This window comes from Bombus bifarius, unplaced genomic scaffold (assembly GCF_011952205.1).
Source record: "Bombus bifarius isolate JDL3187 unplaced genomic scaffold, Bbif_JDL3187 scf7180000007966, whole genome shotgun sequence".
In the NCBI taxonomy this organism is placed as follows: domain Eukaryota; kingdom Metazoa; phylum Arthropoda; class Insecta; order Hymenoptera; family Apidae; genus Bombus; species Bombus bifarius.
The window spans coordinates 5,982,367-6,007,383 of NW_022884352.1; the positions used below are offsets into that span (position 1 = coordinate 5,982,367).

Below are 25,017 nucleotides of genomic sequence, written 5' to 3' on the forward strand. Positions count from 1 at the left end.
TTTCATGCGTAACAAAATGACACAAGAAGAACGAAGTAGGGTGTAATTTACAAACGAATTCGTATCGGAAAAATGAATCGACAAATCTCTTCTTTTCTAGAGATTATCATCTACCAATAATAGATGTCTGCAACCCTTGTTCTCTTTGTTCTTTAAGATTCTCACATCTGCACGCTTCGCTTCTTCATTTTCGTATATTTTTGATATCGCGTCGTTTTTCTTTTTTTTAAATCATTGTCGCGCGCTGTAAAAAATTGCTTTTGATTTTTGGCTGCTTGAGCTGGCTCCGGAGCGATGCTGGCTTGTTTTCCAATCATCGTGAGACTAAAACGAAAACTCGAAATTCCAAGTAACCGATCTCGTAGCAAGGACGAAGTGCCATCTTGTCTAATAATAATATAGAATATCGATTCAAACATTATTAATTCTACCCCGAGCATCATTTTATCCAGTATCGCTCATCGAACCGAGGGGTTGAAAAGTATGGGGGCAAGGGGCAGAGGGTGAGAACAGTTTCAAAGAGGTTTAATCGCGGATTAATCTCGTAACCGTGAATCGTATACTCGTGATATTCAACCTACTTTCTCTCCTTCTTTCGTTCTTCTTATCCGAGTATAGTAGGACATTACGTATAATATTTAATATGTATACAGTTACTCTTTCTCTCTCTCTCTCTCTCTTTTTGTTGTATGTCTTTCTTCTCCGTAACCCTTTGACTGAAGCTCTAACCTTCCGATAAAACCACAAATTCTTAGCTTCTTGTTTGAATTTAGTCAAAGCTGTTTTTAATACAAGTTAGAGAATAATATCCAACGAGTTCTCGAATTTACGTGTACAAACATCATCACACACGACTGGTTATTGTGAAACGAGTAATTACCTTGCCTCCGCCCAGTAAAAGGGTTACAAGGGTAAAAGGGGATCTCTGAAATAGCGTCTAGTGTAACGTGGCGAAGGGTAATAGTTTTGTAAGTTATAGTTCATCGATTAATTAAGCTTCTCGAGCCGCGTCTCGAGAGAGAGAAGAGGATTAAATGAATCGATAAAACGCTACGCATCTACGGTAATCACGAAAAGTCGATAAACGAGGCACGCACTGCACTCGAAACTCTGCTTTCGTCATTTCTATCTATCGGTATTGTACTATCATTATTTTTTTCATTTTCTTTATTTTTTTCTTTTTACTATTCCGCCGTAGACACACTTTCGCGTGTTCTTCGATTAGTCGAACCCTCGCTTAGGCTTATCGTAGTATATTTACGCGAATTGTTCGTCTTCCCCGAAGTGAAACGAGTACTCGTCTCGCGAATATGTACACATACACGCACACGCGCGCACACACACATATACACACACGCACGCACATGTGCGCGAAGAAAATGGTGAAATAATTCAATCGGGATGAAAGTGAAAAAGAATGTACATATGTATCTCTTTAGCTGTCGAAATTAGTACTTTTAATCAGTACTCGATGAAGTACCGCGGGAATTTTTTCGCGTTCAATTATCCCAAATTTTTGCATGTTTTCGTGTTTTTGTTCTTCCTTTCGGAGTAGTTTCAGGGATGAAGAACGGAAACAGGAAATGTTAGTTTTTCTAACGAACTAACGATGATTACTACAAATCGATTGGAGGAACAGGATTATCAATTTCATGATCGAATGATCGGAGATTGCTAACGAGCAAACTGCGGATGTTTATTTCGTATTTTTACGAACATAATTAAAAAACTGGTCTTTCTAAACCTACGGAATATTACAAAGAATACTTTTTTGTTTTATGTTATACTTTATATATTTCTGCATATAACGTGTACTCTGTACATTCTTGCACTTCGGAATTTTTCATAAATTCATAAACATCCGTAGTCTACTGATGAAGAATTGTTTTACGTGTCTCTTTTTTTCTTTTTTTCTTTTCTTAGAATGTGACAAAGGGGAGATTTAACTGCGAATTAAACTACGTTTTTCTCAAAGTATTGTCCGTGAAGCGGAGTCGAAAAATAGGTCTCGGATCGGTGTGTTCGTTAACCGCTAAAACGACCGACGATTCAAGTTACGTTTAGTCAGATCGATGAGAATGATTCGATGGATGATCCTATAAAAAAAGTAACGACAAAACGTCACGAGGTTACTGTTCCTACAAAAAGGAAACGCCCAGGATAAAGGGTAAAGATTACGCGATAATCAAATAATAGCAACGTAGCGCTACGCTTTTCTCGAGTCTTCCTATCGATTAGTATTATTAGTCCGCGATAACTCGATATGACAGGTTACTAAGTTTGGCCGCTTCTAGGTTATCTTAGATATACGTCTCTATATCGCCGCTATACGTTCCTCGCGTCCCTCGGGATTGCCTTTAGTTCAAGCTGCCTCACGAAAGCAACACCTACGTCTCGCGCCCTTTTTATAAAATGTTAAAACGCCTTATCCTAATTGTTTGTCAAATAAAGCGATTAATATAGTCGATAAATAGACCCTTCCTCTCCGGAATGAAACGCTATCGTTGGCGACACCGTGCACTCTTCGATCTCAAAGAATCGAAAGAGATCGCACGTGCCTCGAGAAGAATACTAACTAGACTCTAAGAATTACAAAATGCTCGTGAATCCTTTGATTTCATTTTTCCATTTTTAATGACTATCGCGTTCGCGATGCAGCTTGAACGGACCCCGAGTGCGATCAAGATCAATCGCATTGATCCTATGTTGAGGATTTTCGAATACTTTATTGATCGTTGTGAACTTCTACTTGTCGTTCCTATTCAACTCGAAGACTACTTTTACTCTCTAAGGAGAGCTTCCTCGGCCTCCTTTCGCCTCGCTTTCGCCTCCTTCTTCGCTCTTTTCTTCTCCTCCTTGGCCAATTTCTTGGCCTCCTTCTGTCTAGTCTTCTCTGCCTTTTCTTCCTCTTTCTGACGAGCCTTCTCCGCTTTCTCCCGCTCCTTCTCCCTCTCCTTCTCCTTCTTCGACTTCTGAATCTCCTGAACCACCGACAGCTTCGGAGCTGACTGAGGCCTCTTCGACGTGGACTTCGTCGATGATGAGGACGTCGAGCTGTTCACGTTGTTAGAATCTCTCGGGGTCGGCGACGTTTCCAATTGAGTCACGATTTTTTGAGCACATCTGGTGAATAGAAGTTGAGGGTATGTCGTATATTATATAGCAAACAAATTTAGTAATAGACAAATTAAGTTTTCACGAAGCAGTTTTATAAGATACGAACTTGTGCATAAGTATTAGACACTTACGAAAATTTAGATAAACGTGAATATTTATTGGGAAATTAGAAGTCAAAGAATTACTATTTAAAGAACTGTATGGATCATTATTTCACTTGAAATCCCAATTAATGCGTACGAAACGAAGAACCTTGATGCTCATGAAGAAAAGATCGAAAATCTGTATAAAAGATTTAATAATTTATTACCTTATCCTAGTGGATGCTTTTCCTGCACGATAGTCCCTCTGGAATTCCTTGATCGGCGGCAACCTGCGATCCCGATTTTCCCTCATCACTTCTTCCTCTTCCACGACCTGCTGAATCGGATCTTGATACTCCTAATAACAATAATAAACGAAACAAATTGAACTCTAACATTTTATCAATATTTATTTTATGTTATTCTATTTTTTAATATACGTATATGAATTCGATTATTAGAATTTCCAAACAAATTTAAACAACCTGAATTCTCATTTTCATAGATTGCGTCTGCGAGCGTCTCAGAGTCGCGCCAGAAGGTTGCCTCACCCTCGTAGGTTTCCCAAGGTTAGAGCTTCCAGTGCTACTTGCAGAAGACGAACTCGAAGAAGATACGGAAGACACTCCTAAAACATTGAGATAATGTTATAGAAGAGGTAATTCATTTTGTGATTTGTTAGGAACATGGCGAACCGGAAATAGAGGATGAACCACTGGCCATAGAGTACAAAGAGGCGGAGGCTGGCACATTTCCGGCGACCCATCTACCGCCAGGTCCAGTCACTCCCACTGGCACTCCTGTCCCCATGTTATACTCTGACGCGCTTTGTGGCAGAACCCAAGACTTTCCAGACATCGAGTACTATAAAATACAGATATTGCAAGATTTATCATACGACGTTATAAAAATGTATTAAAGTTTGTAAAAGTGTTATAAAAGGAATTATAAAAGGTATCATAAAATGTAGGTAGTATGTCAGGAAGGATGAGAAGGTGTAAATGTTTTAAGCGAAATAAAGTTTTGATGCTAAAATAAAATTAGGATTATATAGATATATTAAAACTACGAAAGTAGAATGTAACGCAAAAAGGGTCCCTCAAATACAAACTAAGTAGCATGAGTCGCTCGCTTAATCCTTAATTCAACCCTCAATTTGAAGTAAATTAATTAATTACACCCTAATCTCAAGCATTTGGTCTATACAATATCTAGCGCTTGAAAATCAAATATTTGTTAAAATATTCAGAAATTAATAAAATATTCAATTCACATCGTCCAAAATTTCCATTCATATGAAACTATCATACTAGCTCAAGAAAGTTTCATCGATTCATTTTTATCAAATATGGCCAACGAGCAATCGCTTTGAAGTTATATTATAGAAACGAAATATCGGTTTCAGCAAGGTTGTACGGATAAAACCAATAATTTACGGATGGTATCCCATGTTCGTGTTTAATATTTCACGAAATTAATTGCAGAGCCGCTGGTGTGAAAAGAGAGTCGAAATGATATTTATTAAAACTGTTCCAAAAAAGAATGGTCATACGTCATGCCTTACGAGCCCATTTGGCCTCGCTAGCAAGGCGACAAGTGCTTTCCCGGTTCGCTCCAATTAACGACGATTTTACACCCCTGCAATCACATCGGCGAGCACGAAGACCGTTTTATTCTGGTTGCATACGTTTCTATGAAACTCCGAGTGAAAAAATTGTATCACGAAATAATCGTAAAACACAACACGTCGTAGGGTGTTCTTCGACGAGGGTGAGAAGTACTTAAATAGGTAGGTAGGTGGTAGATAAGTAGGTAGTAGATAAATAGGTAGTAGGTAGGTAGATAGTAAATAAGTCGGTATAGCAGGTAGGTAGAGGGAGAGAGTGTGAGAACTGGAAGAAAACAATGTTCATTATTTGTACTACTTACGTCCCGAGGGATGAGGGTTTGTTTCAGGCGTAGAATCTTTGCTCTGCATATGACGCATCTCAGTGGTAAAAGTCTCTGTGACACCGCCATTTGTATCGTTTTGACGAAGCAACGCCTGTAAAATGATTCAAAGAAAAATGTGGTGAACGTAATTAAATTTGGTTGTAAATTATTATTGCTCATTTATGTATTTGTCTTATTGATAACGAGATAATGTCGAGATAATGAAGATTCTTCTAAATTGACACAAAAACTACCAGATAGTATTTCAATCAATGACATCTAGAATGAATCATTGACAGAGAAGATATATATGTATAAATGCGAGAATATTGTAGTATAGTATGCATGATATAGTACGTACAAAAGGATGCAGAAAAAAAATCATTTTACCTGCAAACAACCCGATGGCCGCAGGGAGCAGTTTGCATCGTGGCCCTGGCATTCACACAGATCACGCACTACGAGAAGGGAAAGAAGAGTAATTAAAATTTAATCTCGACAAAGCGCATTAGCCTGATCATTCTCCACCCCATTTGAGATTCATCGAGCGATTCGCACGAGGAAACGAAAGATAAATCCAATGAACTCCCACTGGGAGTTTCTGGTTGGTCAGCAGAGACTTTCAGTGGCTAAACAAGTAACATTTGATCCAGCAAAGGATTACAAATTTCCTCAAAGAAGACAGTTTGCCTAAGGATCAGGATCTAAGGTCTAAAAATTTGGTTGATGATATTTCAAAGACAAGTTGTTTTTTTATCAATTGATTTATTTCAACGTGCTAATCTACACTACATCAGCAGTTTCATAACCATTTCTAGAATTCCATATATCTATCACCTTAAAGCTACGATGTTCGTGAATTTATTTATTCCATGCCACCTGTAACATAATAGTGCTCTAAAAACATTCAATCTCATTATGATCCTTATTATTATCACTAGAATTACCAAGCTCAACGAAATTAGCTGCTTTGTAATTAATAAAAAAATGCACAAGTGCTTTTGACAAAATGAATGTTCACTTTTATCAAAACAGAAACATAATTATCATATATTTTTTCATGTTTATATACCGTTTCCACGATAACAAGCATATAAATAAGTAAATTGTTGTTCAACAATTTAATTAACTTTATTATAAAAGCATCATGTGCAGAAACGGAAATAAAACTTTTCTATAGCAAGTGTTCAAATATAATTTCTCAACTCGGTGTGGTTCTAGTGTCAATTTATATTTTATTCGCGCTTCTTAACCCACCTCCATGTTGACCTCCAGCACCAACGTTAGCACCCCTGCCAACTCCAAATCCACCACCCATACCACCTCCCATATCACCACCTCCTCGCCCTCTTCCTCCACCACCGTCTCCACCTCCTCGAGTAGCCCTTCTGCTTCTCTTCATATCTCCACTCACGAATCCAGATGATCCAGACTGAGACATCATTGCGTGCGCCGATTGGGCCATATCGTCAGGAGACATACCTGGGGGTGGTCCTGGAGGTGATCCTGGAGGTGGCCCGCATGGTGATCCATTCGGTGGTGGGCCGCAATTTTGAGAGTTACCTTGGGGGCTGCGTTTTTCTCGGTCGCTGTGAAGGCTGGCAGAACTGGAGGAACTAGACTCCGAGGGAGCTCCAAGGACCTCGAATTATTTTTAGAGATAGTTTAGTTTAAGTAGTTTGGATTTTCAGTTATTATTTGGGTCATGATATAGCGAGGCAGTAGAGTAGGTAAAATAGATTGATTCTTGATTTGACAAAAATAAATTGATTTCACATCTCGAGTTCTAGGCTTACTTAAGTTTGGGAATATATTGGAAATACATTGGAAATACATTTGGAAATACAAATAAAAAAGATGACTGGAATGTAGATATAATATAAAACATTCGAGATATGTATTGGTTTATGATATTTAAAGATTCAAGCGAATCTCTTATCTTTTTAGTTATGTCTATAAAAATGAAAATTTATATAGAAATCCATATACTGTGGATGTTTATGTAAATTTACACTTTTATGAACTATAACTAACAAAGAAATAGAATCAATAAAGGTTCGTTTTATCCATTGAATACTACAACGAGTAATTTACTTCACTTTATGCATTTCAGTATATTCTGTGTATTCTATACAATTTGGAACTTTTAAATATCTTATAAACGTATAAATATCGCAGTCTACTTATTGACTAAGTACTTCAGTTGCAAGTAGAAAAGCAGGAAATGTTTATTACCTTTTTAAATTATCCTCTCTTAATTTTTATGTCAACATGCTACAAAGAGTATATTGATTCTGTATAAAAGATTTGCTCATATGACTCTAATGTAGGTTTTAGGTCTATTCATATTGCTATCAATTCGTCAATTTAATGTATCAATTTAATTTAATTCGTGTAACCTCGGCATATACATGACCCAAATTATATGTATAAAAAAATAGATGTAAAAGGTTAGTAGAATTGAAAAAATAATTAAAATAATATCTTCTGTACTCGAAGCTTGATAAATAAAGGGAAAAGCTTGCTTACAGAGAGTCCCAGCAAAGCGACCACGCTGCAAACGAGGAGATACTTCATATTCACTGATATCTCGACACTCGACACTGTTTCTCTCGCTTTTGGCCCGTCGAATAAATAGTCACGACGTGATTACATGAAAAGGGGAGATGGAATGAGATGCATCAGATATTGCACAGGTGCATGAAAAAAGGATTCGCTGAAAAGGAAATGATGGTTGGGTGTCATTATCAGCTACCTCCATTGTCGCTTATTTTTCCACAGAAGCTACGATTCCTATCTTTTTGTTTTTTTTTCTTACGTTCTTTGTCGCAATCGTAGCCGCAGATAATGGAAGAATCCTGATGGTTCGTGATGTTAGTTGAAAAAATATTATTCTACAACACAGATGCACGGAAGATAATTACTGTAACTCGTCCGAATGTTATCGTTTGCCGAATCGTTTACTTAGCACCGCCTTTGATGACAGCGATACTTATCTTCTCAGGAAACTAATTTGCTCACCGACGTTAATAATGTCAACCATTGTCTCCAAATTATGTAACCAGCCGTCTTAAACGAAGCCTGTGTGCTTTGTTTTTCTACAAACAATAATCGATTATTTTCTCTTGTACGATGCAACTTGCAAAAGTTATTTTCCTAATGTTCTTGAATGATTTATGATCGTTTGGCGTTCCGCAATTACTTCAATTTTTTGATCTTTTATTTCTTATATTTCATATTTAATGTGGCAGCTATTATTGATAATAAGAGTGGTGTTGGGATATAGATATTATTCAAAATATGTTTCGCAATGTTAGCACAAACTATGTCGCTCCGTAAGACCTCGAAGTACATACGAATACATGGTCCACTTGAATTTAAATAAATGGAAAATACTCCTCTTTTATAGTATTTCAAGTAATTAATCTTCCTGTCAACGAATCGTTCTTCTCAGTCATTAGGATTAAGTCTTTATTAAATCTCGAACCAACTACTCGATGACATTTTGATACAAGATGATTTCTTTAAACAAGAAATTTTCCTCGTTAGTCAGTAGAATCGAGTCCAGTTAATTCTTTAATAATTTAGAATTTACAAGATGATTTCATTAAAAAACGAATTTTCCATCGTCACATAATAACATCAAATACTTCGAATAAAATTAACAATATTAAGTTGATCAGTTCTTTGATGATACCAATAGAATAATTCTTCCACATGATAAATTTATTTATTTAATAAATTATCCATTTTCGTCTAATAACATAAAATTCTTCAAGCATAATTACGAATAAAATATCCCTGTTTACCTCTTTGAGGCGTTATCTCCAGAGACCTAGAGGATTGTAATGGACATAACCAAATGAAGCGTCGATTAAATTGGAATATTAATAGCTGCTCGAGGGTGGACGAACATGTCAGGAATCGCAGGGTCGTAGCAACCACTTTGTCAGCTTCGTTAATCGACTTTTTCAACCCATTGAGCGGCCTATTCGCTCGGAAATTGCAACTTTTCTGGACCAGCGGCTGTCTTTCGAACGAACAGAAAGGCTTCTCCTCTCTATGCAGCGTCCATTTGACCGTCGAAAATTCTCTCTGCAGCCCTTGTGTCGTCGCTCGTTTGGTGTATTAATTTCTTTCTGGGTCACTGTACCTGCCAGCTTCTCTTCCTTTTCTCCACTCTGATTCTGTCGTTGTTGAAAATAACTTGCATAGTTCAAAATAACGCGGATTTAGTTTTTAAGATCGAGGCCAGTCTCGAAATGCCTGTTTTTAAGCTTTTCCTCTCGCGCAACGATTTTTTCCCTAATGTCTGAAATAGTCCACGTTCGTTCACCTCAAAATTTATTCAAACTAAAATTAAGTCTGATATGAAGTTGACTGGAAGACCCTGACGATCTTATTGTTTGAAAAGAAAGAAATCTGCTTTCACTGAAATTGTTGTTAATTGGTCATTGATATTAATACTATTTATTTTGTTCATTTATTTCGTGGGAATTCATTTATTTCATTGCTATCGAATTTTTCATTTTTCTTGCTAAAATATTTCTTCAGTACCTCTGTAGTCTAATTTAATGTACTGAATGATTTTTCTATCAAAAAGCTTTCGTTTGATAATTTGATAATTTAAACAAGCCACCAATCTATCTAGGAAATGATATAAAAGCAGTCTCTTCATTATAAGTTGTATTTGTAACTCTTAAAAAATATAGCGTCTGTAATATACTTTATTATAAAACACTTAACTGATTAAATTAACAAAAACTTAAAGGTCTTGATGAACTTGAATAAGTAAAGAAACTGCTCCAAAATGTTTGACGCCTCTGGCTGCCGATCTTTCGATTGCATATTAATTTCCAAAATTAAATTGCATCATGTCAACAACTCTGGTAAAGAATAGAATCATCCAAGATCCTCCCATTTGTAATTTCGTAATTAAATTACACTTTGTCAAAACTAGACAACTTGTCGCGTACTATCTTCAATCGTAGTCAATTACTGTCTCATTTATTTACGAAAATCTCCAGACAAAGTTACAAATATACAAAAACAAAATTTAATAACAGAACTTTCCAATCAGCAACGCTTCTCGGTTAATTCAGATCCGTGAGAGATGATAGGTAGAAAAGGATGCTGCGTAAAAATGATCGAAATCTCATTGTCAATCGTGATTGATTTAATGAAATTTTTCCCCAGGCATCAAAAGAGAACGATTTCTTTTATTCCGCTCTCTTTCCTCGCGAGGGTACCGCGCAAATCTCATTCCCTCGCCAATCATCGTCTCTCCTTCTGGCAAAATTACGAATTAGGCTTGATTATGCCTTGTCCCTGGCAATAAGAAAGAAAGTAACGAGGTTACCTCGAGCAACCTTGAAGAAAAAAAAGCGAAGGCAAACGCGTAAGAAAATGCAGCTGACCTAATCTCCATTGGGACCAGTCGGGGGACCTCTCCCGCACAGTGTTCCAGAGGTATTAATTAAATCGAGGGTTACCTCGACATTTCACTGAAAATTTCTTTCATTCTACGCCAGAATTAAGTGGTAATTTCTCCCTCTGCGGCTTTCCACTCAATCGAAATATCCGATTTTTATGACCAACTGCCGAGTGGGCCGAGAATTTTTCAAACCTGATTGACCAGGGAAAGGTCGTGCACTACTAATCATTGCGAGTATTTTTTTCTTACTGTAATGTGGTTGATAGTCGATAAAATAAAAAAATTTTTTAAGTAGTTTTGCAGTGAAGATAAAGCGAAGCTTCACAGAGAGAAAGGTAAAATTTCTTCTTAGAATTTAGCAAGGATTGCTAATTCGTGAAAAAAAGAACATTGTAGTTTATATTACAATTATACTGCTGATTTTTAAAAAGTGTATTTGCAGCATAAAGTAGAATTTTACAAAAGAAGAGAAATTTTCTCCTGAAATTTGCCAAGGATTAATAATTCGCAAAAAATGGAATTTTGTAGTTTGTATTATAACTAGACTGCGGATTTTTATGCATCTATGGAAGACAAGTGCAAAAGATGCATAGAATATACATAACGTACAAAAATATATAACGTATCCAAAATATAGTACTCCTTATAATATTTAACAAATACAACAAATGTCTATCTAGTTTCCATTTTTTAAGTTATATTTATAAAAATATAAATTTGCATAAGTATCCACAGCCTAATTATTATAATGGTAAGACGATTGACATTCGATCGACATGTTTAAGTCTACGCGATTATTAACATTAAGAAAATTAGACATTTGAATGTTAGAATGGAATACTTTTAAAAAAGTATAAAGTATAATAAATAAGATGAAGATCTATCGAAGAGAATCGTTTACATGCTCACCTCGTCTTCCTGAGAGGACGCTAACTCCGGTTCGTTCTTCTCCAGCTTCGTCAATAGTTTGTCCTGAAACAAAAACATATTTGTTAGCAGAGATTTCGCTGAAAGTGACAGGTTAACAACTAACATGAATCGATTTTTTCTCTGGAACAAACATGTTGAAGGCCTGGGCGTTTTCGTAGAAGGCTGAACAATTGTGATATAGTACTTCAATAATAGTTTCCGGTGCTATTATTGCACCGCGCGTACTAGGAATCGATCGATAAGTTATGTCTTTATCAGTTCCCTTGGATTTTTCTTTTTTTACAAACCACTTTACTTGATTAGATTCCACGATTGCAAAATTTTGTCACTACCATTCCCTTCATTTGTTAATTACGCCTAAAATAAAATTAGAGGATTCACAACAAAAATAATCAATATTGACTTTATTTATTTTCATGATATTTGCAAAACTTTAGTCCTACTTTTCTAATATTAGCTATGTATCTCCAATTATTTATACTGTTTCCTTGTGATAAATAAAACAGAAAGTATTTATCTTTTCCAGACATTGGAAATTAATTCCGGATAATAAAATTGCGAAGTTTATAAGCTGATTAGTTTAGTTTCTGAGAGACTGCAAAGAGAATTTCGTAGAAATCAAACTGTCCCCCGGAAAATTGCTAGGATGTCGATTGAAAGGCACGTTCTTCAGCGAAGTTTAAATAGAAAATTAGGCGGCCTGTGATTCGAGATGGTCCACGGCTAGTGCGTCACAGTGAAAAGTTGCTGTACCAATGTTGCACGGTGGTGGGGATATTTTGCGCATCATCCCCCTAATATCTAGAAAGCACCCTGACCCAGATACACGTACGTGCGGAACAACCGGACGGTCCTCTAGCAGGATCATCCGACATCAAATGAAAACCTCCGCGACATTCGCAATCGGGTTTTATGTCAGGCGTTTTGTAAGGATTGCCGCAACGAATCGTACGCGGCAATGTTCGTGGCGATACATCGGAAATTTCGTCCCAGTCAATTTCGAATATCTGCTTTATCGTCAGCGAAATTTCGAGCCAGTTCCAATCTTATTTATCGTTATCGTTAGCGATGTGGTCGAGTTCTGTATTTCCACGATTTCCAACCAATCGTAATCCTAATACGAAGTTTCACTTTACGATGTTTGATTTACTAGATATTAGATATTACGTTTTATTTTTGTGTATTTATGAGGTATTTTGATTTCGAATTTCAAAGCGAGTATGAATAGGGTTCGACTACGTGCGACAATTTTTAACATTTGAAAACGCTGCAGTTGGAGTACAAAAGCTATAGAGCTATTGTATGTTAATCGTTTTCGATTAACCCACAGATAAGTTTCTGGAAAATTGAACATTAATTATGTATATCGTTATTAAAATAGAGGAATTTTGAAGGAATGGAGTTGATCGATTTGGACATCGATTGATTTAAACGATTCGTATAGGAGATTATATACAACGTGTTTTCAATTTTGTTCAGTATTATAAATAGGAAATTATCGCAAGAAACTTGATCCCATTGCTGTTTATTGTTCTTTTGGGTAGTTTCGCCATTTCTGAAAGTAGTTCGTAGCGTGTAATCACAGTCGATTAAACTCCTCAAAATTTTACAATCGTTAGGATAATGGAATTACCGCGAGGAAATTGTGCAATTTCTATTCGATACAGAGCCGATCGACAGCGTATTTGCAATCGTTTCCATCGGAGTGAAGAAGTCCATCAAGCATTCGATTAGTTTGCAATTTATTGCTTCCAATTTTCTCGGTAATTGTTATAGCGCGTACACCAAATCGATCGAGCAATAGTCTATATACATATTTTCTCATACCGATGAAATCTTCACGAAAGAGTCAATTTGTCAAGCTCGTATCTAAATGATCGTAGATTCCGGTTGACAGACTGCTCCTGGAGAAAATAAACCAGTGGTGTAAGACTTTTCCAAACAGGAGAAAGGTATTTATGTTGTGCGAATTTAGATCAACAGATTAGTGGTAATTATGAAACACTTTTCTTTAATTAAATGTGTTTTTCTCAGAACCGTATTTTTCAATGGAGCCGACAATGTAATCGATTTTCTTTTCATTTTCAATCTTTGCGCGTATTTTCGATGGATATATTATTTAACAGATAAAACAAAATTATCGAAAAACCATCTGTCTAGAACAGAAAACACAATAGAAAAAAATAAATATCTAAAATGTTATTTTAAAAAGTGACATTTTCTGTATTTTTAATATCTTTTATTTCATTCAGGCTCGCATCAGCCACGCGTTTGGTCAGTATCCTGTCAACCAATTGAACTCTAATTTTTCCAAGGTTCATACTACTATACTACTAATAGTAGTAGTTTAAAATTTGTTTATTATGTTGGATGTTCGTCCATTACAATCTTAGAATTAGATGAACATTCGATGATAATTATACTTGTATTTATTCTCAAGACTCGTACTAAGTGAGATATAATTGACACAATTCTGATTATTTTTGCTTCAAAATGTTAATGAATATTTCTAAAACTCAAACAGATATGTGCGCAAATAATATAATCGATTCCATAAAATTTTATGGTTTCTTCGTAAAACGGTTGCGAGGGAATGTAAGCAATGACACTTTAGGCTCAAATATCCCCGTAAATCTGATTGCTTTGAATTGTTCACTGGACACTAATGGCCCAGAACAATTTTACGATAGAAATTGTCTAAAATTGGAAGAAAAACGAGGCTAGCGTCATGCTCGAGATCCTCCATTCGAGGTGCTATAGATCTCGACTCTCGATTTCTGTCAGTTTTGCTCCTGCAGCTATCGCTGACAGGAATCCGGTTCTTTCGCTGATCCTCTTGTCTTAAGCTTCTTTTGTCGATATGATACCACTCTTTCTAACCTCTTTATTGTGTCGTGTAATCATCATCAGAAGAGGTAATAATCAATGAATAATGATCGTTCGTTAAAATCCTCGCGAGTGTTCGATGATCGTTTATGTGAATCCTTTTCTATTGATCTTGATTAATTCTACGAGCTAATTAATTAATTAGTTCTATGGTTCGTTCGAATGAAATGCAGTGAATGCAGCTGAAAGTGGTAGAGTATCTGTTTTCCTTCTTTGTTCTAAAAGAGTCACTTTTCTAATGCGCGCGTATTCGGAACGAAGGAGGCGAATAACGGCGTCCATTTAAATTTTCGGCGGATTGCCTTAGCCGACCACGTTTTACATAAAAAAGAGCCTCTGAATGGTTCTTTTCACGGATAGAATACGGTGTCTGTGGAAATTTCGGTGCCTTTTGTATGTTAAAAAATGTTATTCACCCGCTGAATTTTCTAGTTGAAATTTATATTAATGTTTAAAGTTATCCATTTGCCTATTTTCGACGAAGCGTATTTTAATAATAAAATTTGGCATAAAAATGGAACTGTTACTATTTTATTCTATATAATCACCGTAGTTCTGCACAATAGTATACCGACGGGATTAAACTGATCTTTGGAAGGCGACATCCAATATTGAAGGTGGGGATTGTATCATAATTATCAAATCTTATAGAACTATTTTATCATTCGACACACTCTTTATCTTCAGATTCTTTTTATTTCCTGAATTATAAGTAGGATCTTCTAAATTGACAGAGAGAGTTCCAGTGTTAATACAAGCGTTGCTATCTGAACGATACATATATGTATGTAATAGTGCAATGTATATAGTAACAGCAAAATTGCATTACTGCTCTTTTTTAATAGGTAGTTTATAGTCGTGTGTAGTCTAAATTTTGCCGATTTTTACGAATTATGATGTATATACACAATAATATCTTTCGTAAATATCGTTGTAACTGTTTAATACCTTAATTGAATGTCTTTTAATAAGAGGGAAGTTTTTGGTAGGAAGTTTCGGAATAGGAAACTTCCTGGGAAACAATTAAGGATATTTCAAAATAGAATGATCAAACTTTGAACAATCTAAAATGTTTCGAAACAACTTAGAATGTTTAGGACAGAAAACTTCTTGGGAAACGATTTAGAGGAGTGTTTAATGCACCAACACATGTAACGTATGTACTGCTATACTTTCACTTTAAAGTTCGAAGAGTAGGTAACAAGCTACACGAGATTCAATGGGAATCCATTACCATAAATTAAACGCATTAACTAGAGCGTGCTATGCACCAGCTTTCTAAGATACTATTACTAAAAACCTACTAATCGACTAATAAATTCGCCTGAGAGTCGTTATCACGTGGAATAACGATTGCACGTTACGCTGTCGTATTATCGCGATGGTCGTAGTAAATAATTTCACGTTACAACAAGATCACGGCTATCAAGCTACTGTGTCCTATTAGATTAACAGTACTAATCGATATTACGACAGCCTAGCTTCCTTGAAGCGATTCCGTCTCGCTTGACTTTTCACACCACGGTTTATCGTCACGTCGCAACAATACTTGCAGTTGATTAACTTCTTCTTAGACTTTCGAACACTTTCACCGTCGTTGAAGAAACCTTCAGTTTCCGAGTTAGATAGACTAGGTTTGCGGAAAACGATGAGCTGTCAATTTTGTAGACATAAAAGAGAATCAGTTTACTGCGATGTTGTTATGCTACAATCTGTTTAATCAGTTATGTAATACTCATCGTTTTTTATTGTCGCACCGTTGTGGAAGCCTATCTATTTCACCGTCGTAGGAAGAAGTTGCTTTTGATACAGAGAAGAATAGAATAGAATATGTAAATAATTTTGCAAAGAAAAATGGTGATAGTCTGGTGCTATGTGTAGAGGACAGGCATTCTTAATAATGTGAAGAAAAATTTTAACGAGTTTATATCTATTTTGAAATGTATATCTCATAACTAACCAAAAATAGACTTCGTCTTCTTCCATGTCTAATCGCTACGATTGTTCGACCTACATTAATTTGTACATACAACGCCATTCTTATAAAACGACTTTACCGTAAACTGCGGCGTATGATCCAGCTCGAAGCTGATTTTCTCGATACGATAAAAAATCAACGCTATTTTTTCCATCAACCCAAAACCTTTTTGACTTCAAAATGGAATGAAATTGTATCTCTAGCGTAGGATAAAAAAACAACTCAAACAAGTTACGTAATGACATATCGTTGGTCTAGGACAATTCACTATGACACAAAATCCTTCGTCGTCCAGCGATCCTGGAATCAAGGTGAGCCATTTTATTGCACGTTTATTCTGCTCGCAGACAATCTATTATTCGGTAAGTCTAGGGTTGAAGTTAGAGAAACATTCATCGTCGGTGCGGTCCGTTTCGATAAAAATTTAATCGCCAGGAGGCACGATAGTGGATCACGCGATAGATCGGTCTGTAACGAGACAGAACAGAAACACTGGGTATCCTTCGTCCTCGGCCGAAATTACGGACAGTATCTCGGGACGGTAAGCGACGTGGCAAAATTTACCAGGCCATAAACGCCGTTGCTGATTTACGTTCCACTCGCGCATGGAATTCCGGTTTGCGACGCTTTGTGAATGTTCGTCGTTTATGGTTTCTACTGAAATATTAAACCACGTTGCATCTGTCACTATGTATCGTGTGCGTGACGTTTCCTTCCTTTGACTTGATGAAACAATGATAAATTTGCGAGTGGATACAAGGAATTCATGGTCAATGTGATTTGCAATGGTGAAAAGAAACGTTCGCTAAATGTATCAAGTGCGCTAATTTTTATTATATTTATTTCCAAGCCAAGGTCCAAGTTAGTAAGTTTAGTGCTTCCAGTGTTGTTTTGAGTATGCGTGCAGCTAGATATCTTCTCAATAAGTTTGGTTGAATACAAAAATTCGTGGTAATCTCAATTAACAAGACGGCCGTAATGTGAGCTACGCTTTGAACCTCGTCGTTTCATCAAACTCGAATATAAGAAACTCAGATTTTTGTAATCTTCCAAACGATGGTCTCCGATCGGCGTGTTCTACCTTATAAATCTGTTGTTCTTACAAATCATCCTACCGTATCTCTAATGGAAATAGTGAAAGAATTTCTCTGTCGGGAGAAAGGAGCACCGAACAGGAGAGAGGAGAATTTAGATCGTGAAGTGGAATCGGTAACGCACGCGACATCACGTGCCGTTTTCAGGTTCAATGACGAAGACCGCGACGATTGGTCGAGGCCAAGCGTCGCCATGCAAAAACAACAACGAACATTCCAAGTTACGTTCGCTTTCTGCCACCAGGTGAGAATCCACTGCACGTAACGACGTTGCCAGCTGGTACCTGTTCTTATTGTTGTCCTATCGACGTGGACCAAGATATAGAGTACCTGCTTTTTACCAGGTGCGTCGGTAATTAATTAAAAAATTCTTAGGACTTGTTCAATCTTACTAACGACAATGTAGGAAAATAGAAAATTGTTTTATTAAATTATTATATATAGAGTTCATTAGGTAGACTTGCGATAAATGTCGAACTAACTATCTTTAATTATCAAATTTTCAAGTAACAATTTTACGATATAAATAGAAATATTCCACTAACGATGGTATGAAGAAGCCTCAAACTTCATCTAAATCATTATTCTCTGTTATATTAGGAGGAATCCAACTTGTGGGACGACGTTAAATATTTCAGACCCGTATTCCTTGCGGAAGAGTAATTTTAACGACAGATATCCAACAGTAATTTTCATTCACGGATACAGCGGCAGTGCGAGGGCAGGAAGTGCCACGGCAATAAGAGACGGTACTCTTCATTATTCAGTTAGTTATTCATGTGTTATAGTCACCGTCGAACCATTTTTAATTAAATCCTCCTCCTCACGGATCATTATTATGTTCCGTTTTCTCGTTTAAAATTAATCCCCTAAACTTTAAGATATCTAACAACATACGTTCGTTCCTTAATTCATATTCAGTATTTATTTTCTACTCGAATAATTTTTTACTTTGAAATTGTGTTTTACAATTCAACAAATTCACGGAAAGTTTACTTTTTGAAATTAAGTTAAATTGTATTTAAAAATTCAGGAAATTTACTGACTGCGATAAAACAATTAGCATACATTGGGTCAAATAATATTGAAATATTATACAACAAGTTTGATCATTACGTGCAAAGTTTAAAATTGAATTTTAAAATGTCGAAGCTTGGGTGACACGAATAATCCTACTTTGCTATATTGGACGTATTTAGTAATCGTCTCGTAACGACTAAATTTAGATCATTGAACATTATCGATTATCAAAGTGTTCGTTTCGCAGACACAGAATTTCTGAATGAATTTACGTGGAATATTCCGATATACATACGTATATTATCAGATTTGCCAAGACAGAGCTTGGTAGACAGAAACTGATGGAACTAGGCTGGGGACATTAGTAGCTACAAGAATCAAGTAGACAAGCCACTGTAAGACATTTTGACAGGATGATAAATCGTGAATCTCTTGAAAGTTCACCCTTTCACTATGGAAACTTCCCCGTACACGCGGGATCCATATTTCTGGCCCGACTATGACATTCACTCTGCTCCTTTTCAACGGCGAACTCTACTGTGCTGGCCACAGACAAGTTTCCAAATCGTTGGGAACTTTCCGCGACTCGTTTCCATACCAGTGGAATTGAAATGAGTAAACTTGAACTTGAACTACATCCATCAGATGACTAATATCTTTTAAGAAAAATATATGTATATTTATGCCCTCTGGCCATTGAACTAGGACCACGTGCTAAAATTTAAATTTCTCATCTATGAAACTACATCATACAGATGGTAAATTTCTTTCTTGGACTGTAACAAATTATTCAATACGTAAATAATTATCTATATGCAGATACATACATAATAATTACTTGAGAAATTTATATAGAATTAGTTTACCAATATATATTCTTATTTAATCGAGATTTATTATATCATCATAATTTATAAGAAGCTATGCATTTGAAACGTTTTAATATTAACTTTAGTGTTAATAAATTAAGTCTTTAACGTTAATATTAATCGTATGCTATCGTAGAATGAAATATTACTTGATATTGACCATTGAATCAACACGACGACACTATATCATAAATAGAAAATTGTCTTTGGCTATCCAAATTATTATTACCATAGAATTTCCTTGCATCTTTTAATTCTATAAAAAAAATTTCAAAAATATTGAGTGGCTCTAGCTCAATCGGCAAGATACAATAGGTCCCTTATTCACTTTCAAGAATACAATTTTCCTTCTGATAAAAAATTATCGGCCATCTTTCAGTTTACCTGAAACGAGGCGAGTACAATATAATCTTAGTGCACTGGACCAAATTGGCCGGTCTGCCATGGTACGTGACAGCGGTTCGAAACACGAGAATAGTCGGACCTCAGGTCGCTCGTCTGGTGAATTGGCTGGACGCTCAGGGAGCGATATCCCTAGCCAGCTTGCACGTAATTGGTTTCAGCTTGGGAGCTGAGATCGCTGGTTTCATGGGGAAAGCTCTTGCTCCGCGGAAGGTATGGAAATTTCGCTTATCCAGAGTAAGAAGAAATTTCACTTTCACCAAAGACGTTCAATCTGAATTCAGGTTGGAAGGATCACAGGATTGGACGCCGCCTATCCTCTTTACATGAACACGGGCGGAGACGGGCATCTGACAAAGACTGACGCCATGTTCGTCGACGTGATTCACACCGATGGTGGAAACTTTGGCTTCCCGAATCCTCTGGGTCATGTCGATTTTTATCCGAACGGTGGCAAACCTATTCAGCCTGGATGCAATTTGGATAGTGTTATTCGGAGAAGTGTGTCGAGACTCATCAACCAGTATAGTATGTACTGAATCTTCTGCGAATTATGAACTCATTTTTTATTAAGATTCTTCTTTATTAGGCCAAAAATCTAAAAAAAGTCTAAAAAGATTGGCGTAAGAGATATAATGAGATCAACGATATTGGTCATAAAGTTAAGGTTTAGCTTTCAGTCCATAAAGTCTATCATGAAGGAAATTTAATCATAGTAATATCATTGTTATGTTTTTTGTAATTATCGCAAACGGTAACTTTACTTATTAAATTATATTTAATCGTGGTAAAACACAACATTTGAAGCTTTAATACTTAAAATTATTCTATAAATTTTGATAAATAACAGAAATATCCAAAAATAGGTATGCAGGGCAATTCCATAATACTTTCAGCAGGGAAAAGAAATAAAAAGAAAATGGCCAGTGACTTTTTATAAAAAGGAGAATTTTATTCTTGGAAGGGAATAAATTATCTATTATATCGTGGTCTTTGAACTAGAAATTACAGATTAGCTTTTCTTTGCAAAAGAATTCTATGAATAAATATAATAAAATAATCATTAAAATAGTAATGATTGTCCACGATAGCGTTAAAGCTTTATATCACAACCTCATTATATCGCTCCCATAATTTAATTTCCCTTAATGAATCGCTATTTCTTTCTGTCTAGTCGTCTGTGGACATAACAGAGCATGGATGTTTTATGCGGAATCCGTGACAAATCCGTTTGGATTCCCTGCCAGTCAGTGTCCAAAATGGCACCCGAATATCCAGGCACAGTGCACGTGGACACCTGATGTCTTAATGGGCTTCGCGGTGGATTCTAGAGTTAGAGGGAAGTTTTATCTAAGAACCAACGCGCAAGCACCCTTCGCGAGGAACGCAACTGGATACATGAGAAAATGATATTAGTTTGGATGAACCAGACGAGCAAAAAGTCCCAATTCTTTGAGTATAGTCCGAGAAAAAAGAGGAAACGAGGATTCTAACTAACTAATGGACGCTCAAAGTGTAACGACAATATTCACAAGAAACTGCACAGTTCATCCTAGTTTCATTAAGTCACAAAAAACGGCGAGGAACATCGTGGAATAATTTTTTCGTAGGAGAAGATTAAAAGTAGACAAATTTAAAAGCACTGAAACCATCGAAGTAAGAATATTCAGTAAAGATATTCTCACAGAAATGGCGAAATAATGTTGTGGAATAATTCCTTGACGAAAAATATGGAAATAAATATTGATAGATTATAATGATCCTGAAAATCGATGCTCGAAATTAGGAATAATATTATCGAGAAATGGCAAAGCATTCTCACAAAAATGGCGAGAAACTTTATAAAACAATCTCTCCGCAGGAGAAAATAAAAAATCGATAGATTGATAGAAAAAAAAATTGATATAAAGGTTCCTGTTATCAATTGTGAAGAATGTCAATAAAATTGACTACCATCGAACGCGTAGTTTCCCTCCTTTACGGCCACGGATACGGGACACGAAGCAAAATGGTCTGCAATTTAGCATTATTTCCGATGCGCCTTGGCTACTCACGAAATATGGAAATTCCAAGGGCGGTCTTCTTATTTTCTATTTTAGACAATCGATGAGGATTGGAACGACTCCCCGAGACGGGAGTAATTGTGTTAAACATTGCACAATTCATCAATTCGGAAACAGGAGCACAATGAGGAGCGAAGATCACGAAAAAAAACGGAATTGGATGATCTCCAATACTGTTCTGAACTTTTGCTTTATTGTAATATCACTGGGTCAGAGATGTTAAAAAATTATGCAGTCTTTGGAAGATAGTTATAAATAAGAAGAGAAATATCTATAATATTCGATGACTAACAATATCAAACAATTCTCCAATCTCTAAAGTATTTCATACATAATCGATGATTTTACTGGGTAATTAAAAAATGAAGAAATTTTAACTTAGACCTTCATTTGATAGGAATAATTTAGTCATTCTAATATGATTTTGATTAACATTCTTTGTGAATGACATTTATTATCTGTTAATGACGAAATTGTTTCTGTCGACTGAAAATATCGATGATGTAATGATATTTGCACGACAGAAGTCATTTTTAAATCGCTGGTGTTTATAGGAGTACACTTATGGGAGAGTATAAAAATGCACATAATGTACATAATGTAAAAAACATACATATGCAAAATACCCAAGATAAAGTACCTGTTACAATATTTATTAGATGAAATAAAGTACCTAAGTCTTTTTTGTACGTAACTGCATGACCAGAAATACTCCAAAATGTTTAAATATTTATAAATAAAAAGGAACGTATCAACAAATTTTTCATATTCTACGTTATAGACGAATCACTTGTCAGATGCATTTCAAAGAAATCAAAAGTTTCCTATAAAACTCGAACGTATCCTGTTGGCGTCAAAGACTTTCCAATTCGTCGAGACAACAAAAACGTTTCTAGAAACGGAAGCTACTATCCTCCTTCACCTCTTTTTGCCTTTACCAGAACACACAGAGCGTGGATACTTTCCAATGATCCAGGCATCCACGCGAGACAATGCTTTTCTCAGTTTTTCACCAGCAGCGTTTTCCACGTCGGTTTCGTGTGGAGAATGGGTGCAGTCATTTCCAAGCACGAAAGAAATCGAACCAGCTTGAATTGCATCGTGCTATCAGCCTAGTTTCTCCCTTCCTGATAATTAAAAATTAACGAGAACCTCTTACAACGCTTATTGTTAACGATTCTTCCAACCTCTCCTTTATCTCAAGGACGACTGAACTTTCCGATGAGAATTTTTGGTATCCCGAGCGCGAAAACAGAAGTTTCGAAAAGCTGCCACTCTAAAATCCAAATGTTTACCCGGGAGTGCATCGAATCAGCTAGTATCTGGTATTTTCGAACGAATCCAGAGTTCGAGTGGTCTGAAGTGCTCTCGAAAAGTCGATGGAAGCGCATAGTGGAGACTTTCGTAAGGTGGTTACGTAACGGTGGTGGTCTAAAACGATTATCCAAATACCAGTCGAAATTTGTTAACGATTTAGCTGAGCTACGAATAGAAGAAAGTGGACCAAAGAAAAAAGAATCCAAGCAAACTCGAGGAGCGTGTCTTGAGAAGTAGTCGAGGGTGCACTTAGATGAATCGTAGACGTAGCTCACAATAGAGTGCAATTCCGAGGAATCGATGGAATGATTTATGTAAAGTGGTGAACTGTGTTTGTCCGACTCCTCTTCCTCAGACTACCTCGACCGAATTATCTGCAATACAGTGAATGACACTTTTTCAAGCGAAGTATTGTTATTTTTGACGAGTGGATACCAAAGAGAAGGATCGATTTTTTAAACTCAGAAATGGGTATTATATGTATGTGTAAAATTATTCAAAAGTATTCTATATACTATCTACATATTATTTTGAGACTGAAGAAATCTAAAGTTCCATCATTTTCTGCGTGTCATCTTTGTTTTTCTTCGGCTAATTTCAAATATTTAGTCATTACTTCGTCGTAAATTATTTGAGCAGTCAATTGTCCTTTATATTACTCATTACATCGATAAACCTTCACATTTGAACATTAATTACATAAATAATACGTTTAAAGTAACTATTCACTTGCCTTGCTTTCTAATTTTATCAATATAATATAATTTAATTGTATCAATCATTATTAATTTTGAAAAGTTTTGTGTAATACATTTAAAATATTCAAACACTCTTGTGAATAACAGTAGATAGGATATCAAAATGAATTTAGCAAATCACGTACTTAATTGTAATATATCGCATCTACGTTTATCAATAGATGATTCAAGTTTCGCTCCTATTCATTAATTCTCCACTAGTTGTACACTTTGGGAAAATTCACGTAAGCGCTGCTACTATGAATCGATCAAAATGTCCGGATACTTATAAGCGTTGAGTGTACCTGCACGCGAAATCTTGCAATCTGTACTGTCGGTCAGTCAACTCGGCATGTACGTTAAAAAATTCACCACTGACAGGTCGATAACGATCGACGACCTATGGCCAGGGTTATAGATGACCCTAGTCTTGAAAGACCACCGGTTGTAAAGACCGGACACGAACGCGCCGTGCATCGTCCACGTTCGACCACATTTCTCTCTGCTGTCATGGAAATCCCACGAGTGTCGTGACCAGCTGTGTTCTCGTCACCTTCTGCGGAAAACCAAGCCGAGTTTCGCGCGAGAAACCGATTATCCCTGTTGTTATGGACGCTAATGGCTCTTTAATTAAAGTTTCGCTGACGGCGATCATTCAAAGTCCGATCGAAGACGTTCGAATTACCGGAAGAAACTCCACTTTTTTGCCGTAAGCTAGTCCGTTCTTTCACTGACGTTCCAATTAAGTGAACTTAAAAATTCTTCCACGAGATTCAACTATAAAACGGAACTTAAGCCCAAGTGTTGGAAAGTACGCTCCAAACTGTAAGTACCGGAATACTTATGGAAACTTAAGCGAACTTGAAAATTCGTTAAGAAATTATTCAAACATTTAAGAATTATTATCTCGTCCGAAACGGTGTTATTTCATTTGAATCGTTCATCTTGCTCGAGCACAAAATTCTGGTCTGTTGATCGTCTCTTTATTATTTTAGGTTAACATTTGAATTCCGCGTGAAGAAAGTAGGAAATCTCAGTATTGGTGAATGGAAGTGTAGAGTCGATGTTGGTTTTAAAGTCGAAATTCCATTTCCTGCAGCAGATTTCCAGAAGCGTGAAAAGCACAGGTTATTTATGTGGCGACTCAATAAGTGA

General features: G+C 36.3%; 3 protein-coding genes across 4 annotated transcripts in view; 1 reads left to right on the forward strand and 2 right to left on the reverse strand.

Moving 5' to 3' along the window:
* Positions 1-220: 220 nt before the first annotated feature.
* LOC117208515 (fl(2)d-associated complex component) overlaps positions 221-25,017 on the reverse strand; it is a 45,311-nt gene continuing 20,514 nt past the window's right edge. The window contains exons 2-8 of one of the 2 annotated variants that reach the window (XM_033449718.1): positions 11,476-11,538; positions 5,523-5,590; positions 5,130-5,244; positions 3,896-4,064; positions 3,686-3,828; positions 3,428-3,558; positions 221-3,123 (exon numbers count right to left, since the gene is read on the reverse strand). In XM_033449718.1, coding sequence (XP_033305609.1) covers positions 2,781-3,123; positions 3,428-3,558; positions 3,686-3,828; positions 3,896-4,064; positions 5,130-5,244; positions 5,523-5,590; positions 11,476-11,538 — 1,032 coding nt within the window. In that variant the 3' untranslated portion in view covers positions 221-2,780. The remainder of the gene's footprint in view (positions 3,124-3,427; positions 3,559-3,685; positions 3,829-3,895; positions 4,065-5,129; positions 5,245-5,522; positions 5,591-11,475; positions 11,539-25,017) is intronic. The other variant, XM_033449714.1, reaches the window with a different exon arrangement.
* LOC117208542 (glycine-rich cell wall structural protein 1-like) lies at positions 5,878-7,917 on the reverse strand. Its single transcript, XM_033449756.1, has 3 exons — positions 7,662-7,917; positions 6,390-6,774; positions 5,878-6,011 (listed from the first exon to the last, which is right to left on the reverse strand). Exons 1-3 carry the CDS (start codon positions 7,707-7,709, stop codon positions 5,998-6,000), a joined length of 447 nt encoding a protein of 148 aa, XP_033305647.1. The 5' UTR covers positions 7,710-7,917; the 3' UTR covers positions 5,878-5,997.
* On the forward strand, positions 14,223-22,545 carry LOC117208549 (pancreatic lipase-related protein 2). The gene is made up of 6 exons (XM_033449768.1): positions 14,223-14,411; positions 17,699-17,798; positions 18,055-18,203; positions 19,723-19,958; positions 20,030-20,273; positions 20,920-22,545. The coding sequence occupies exons 1-6, from the start codon at positions 14,357-14,359 to the stop codon at positions 21,153-21,155; spliced, it is 1,020 nt and encodes a 339-aa protein (XP_033305659.1). The 5' UTR covers positions 14,223-14,356; the 3' UTR covers positions 21,156-22,545.

What these genes read in the sequence shown, in the direction of transcription:
- LOC117208542 (XM_033449756.1), bottom strand. Translation starts at nt 7,709, where the DNA reads ATGAAGTATCTCCTCGTTTGCAGCGTGGTCGCTTTGCTGGGACTCTCT. An exon ending in TCGCTTTGCTGGGACTCTCT is followed by an intron (nt 6,775 to 7,661) that starts GTAAGCAAGCTT and finishes AAATAATTCGAG; the next exon opens with GTCCTTGGAGCTCCCTCGGA.
- LOC117208549 (XM_033449768.1), top strand. Translation starts at nt 14,357, where the DNA reads ATGATACCACTCTTTCTAACCTCTTTATTGTGTCGTGTAATCATCATC. An exon ending in TGCCACGGCAATAAGAGACG is followed by an intron (nt 18,204 to 19,722) that starts GTACTCTTCATT and finishes GCCATCTTTCAG; the next exon opens with TTTACCTGAAACGAGGCGAG. An exon ending in AAGCTCTTGCTCCGCGGAAG is followed by an intron (nt 19,959 to 20,029) that starts GTATGGAAATTT and finishes ATCTGAATTCAG; the next exon opens with GTTGGAAGGATCACAGGATT.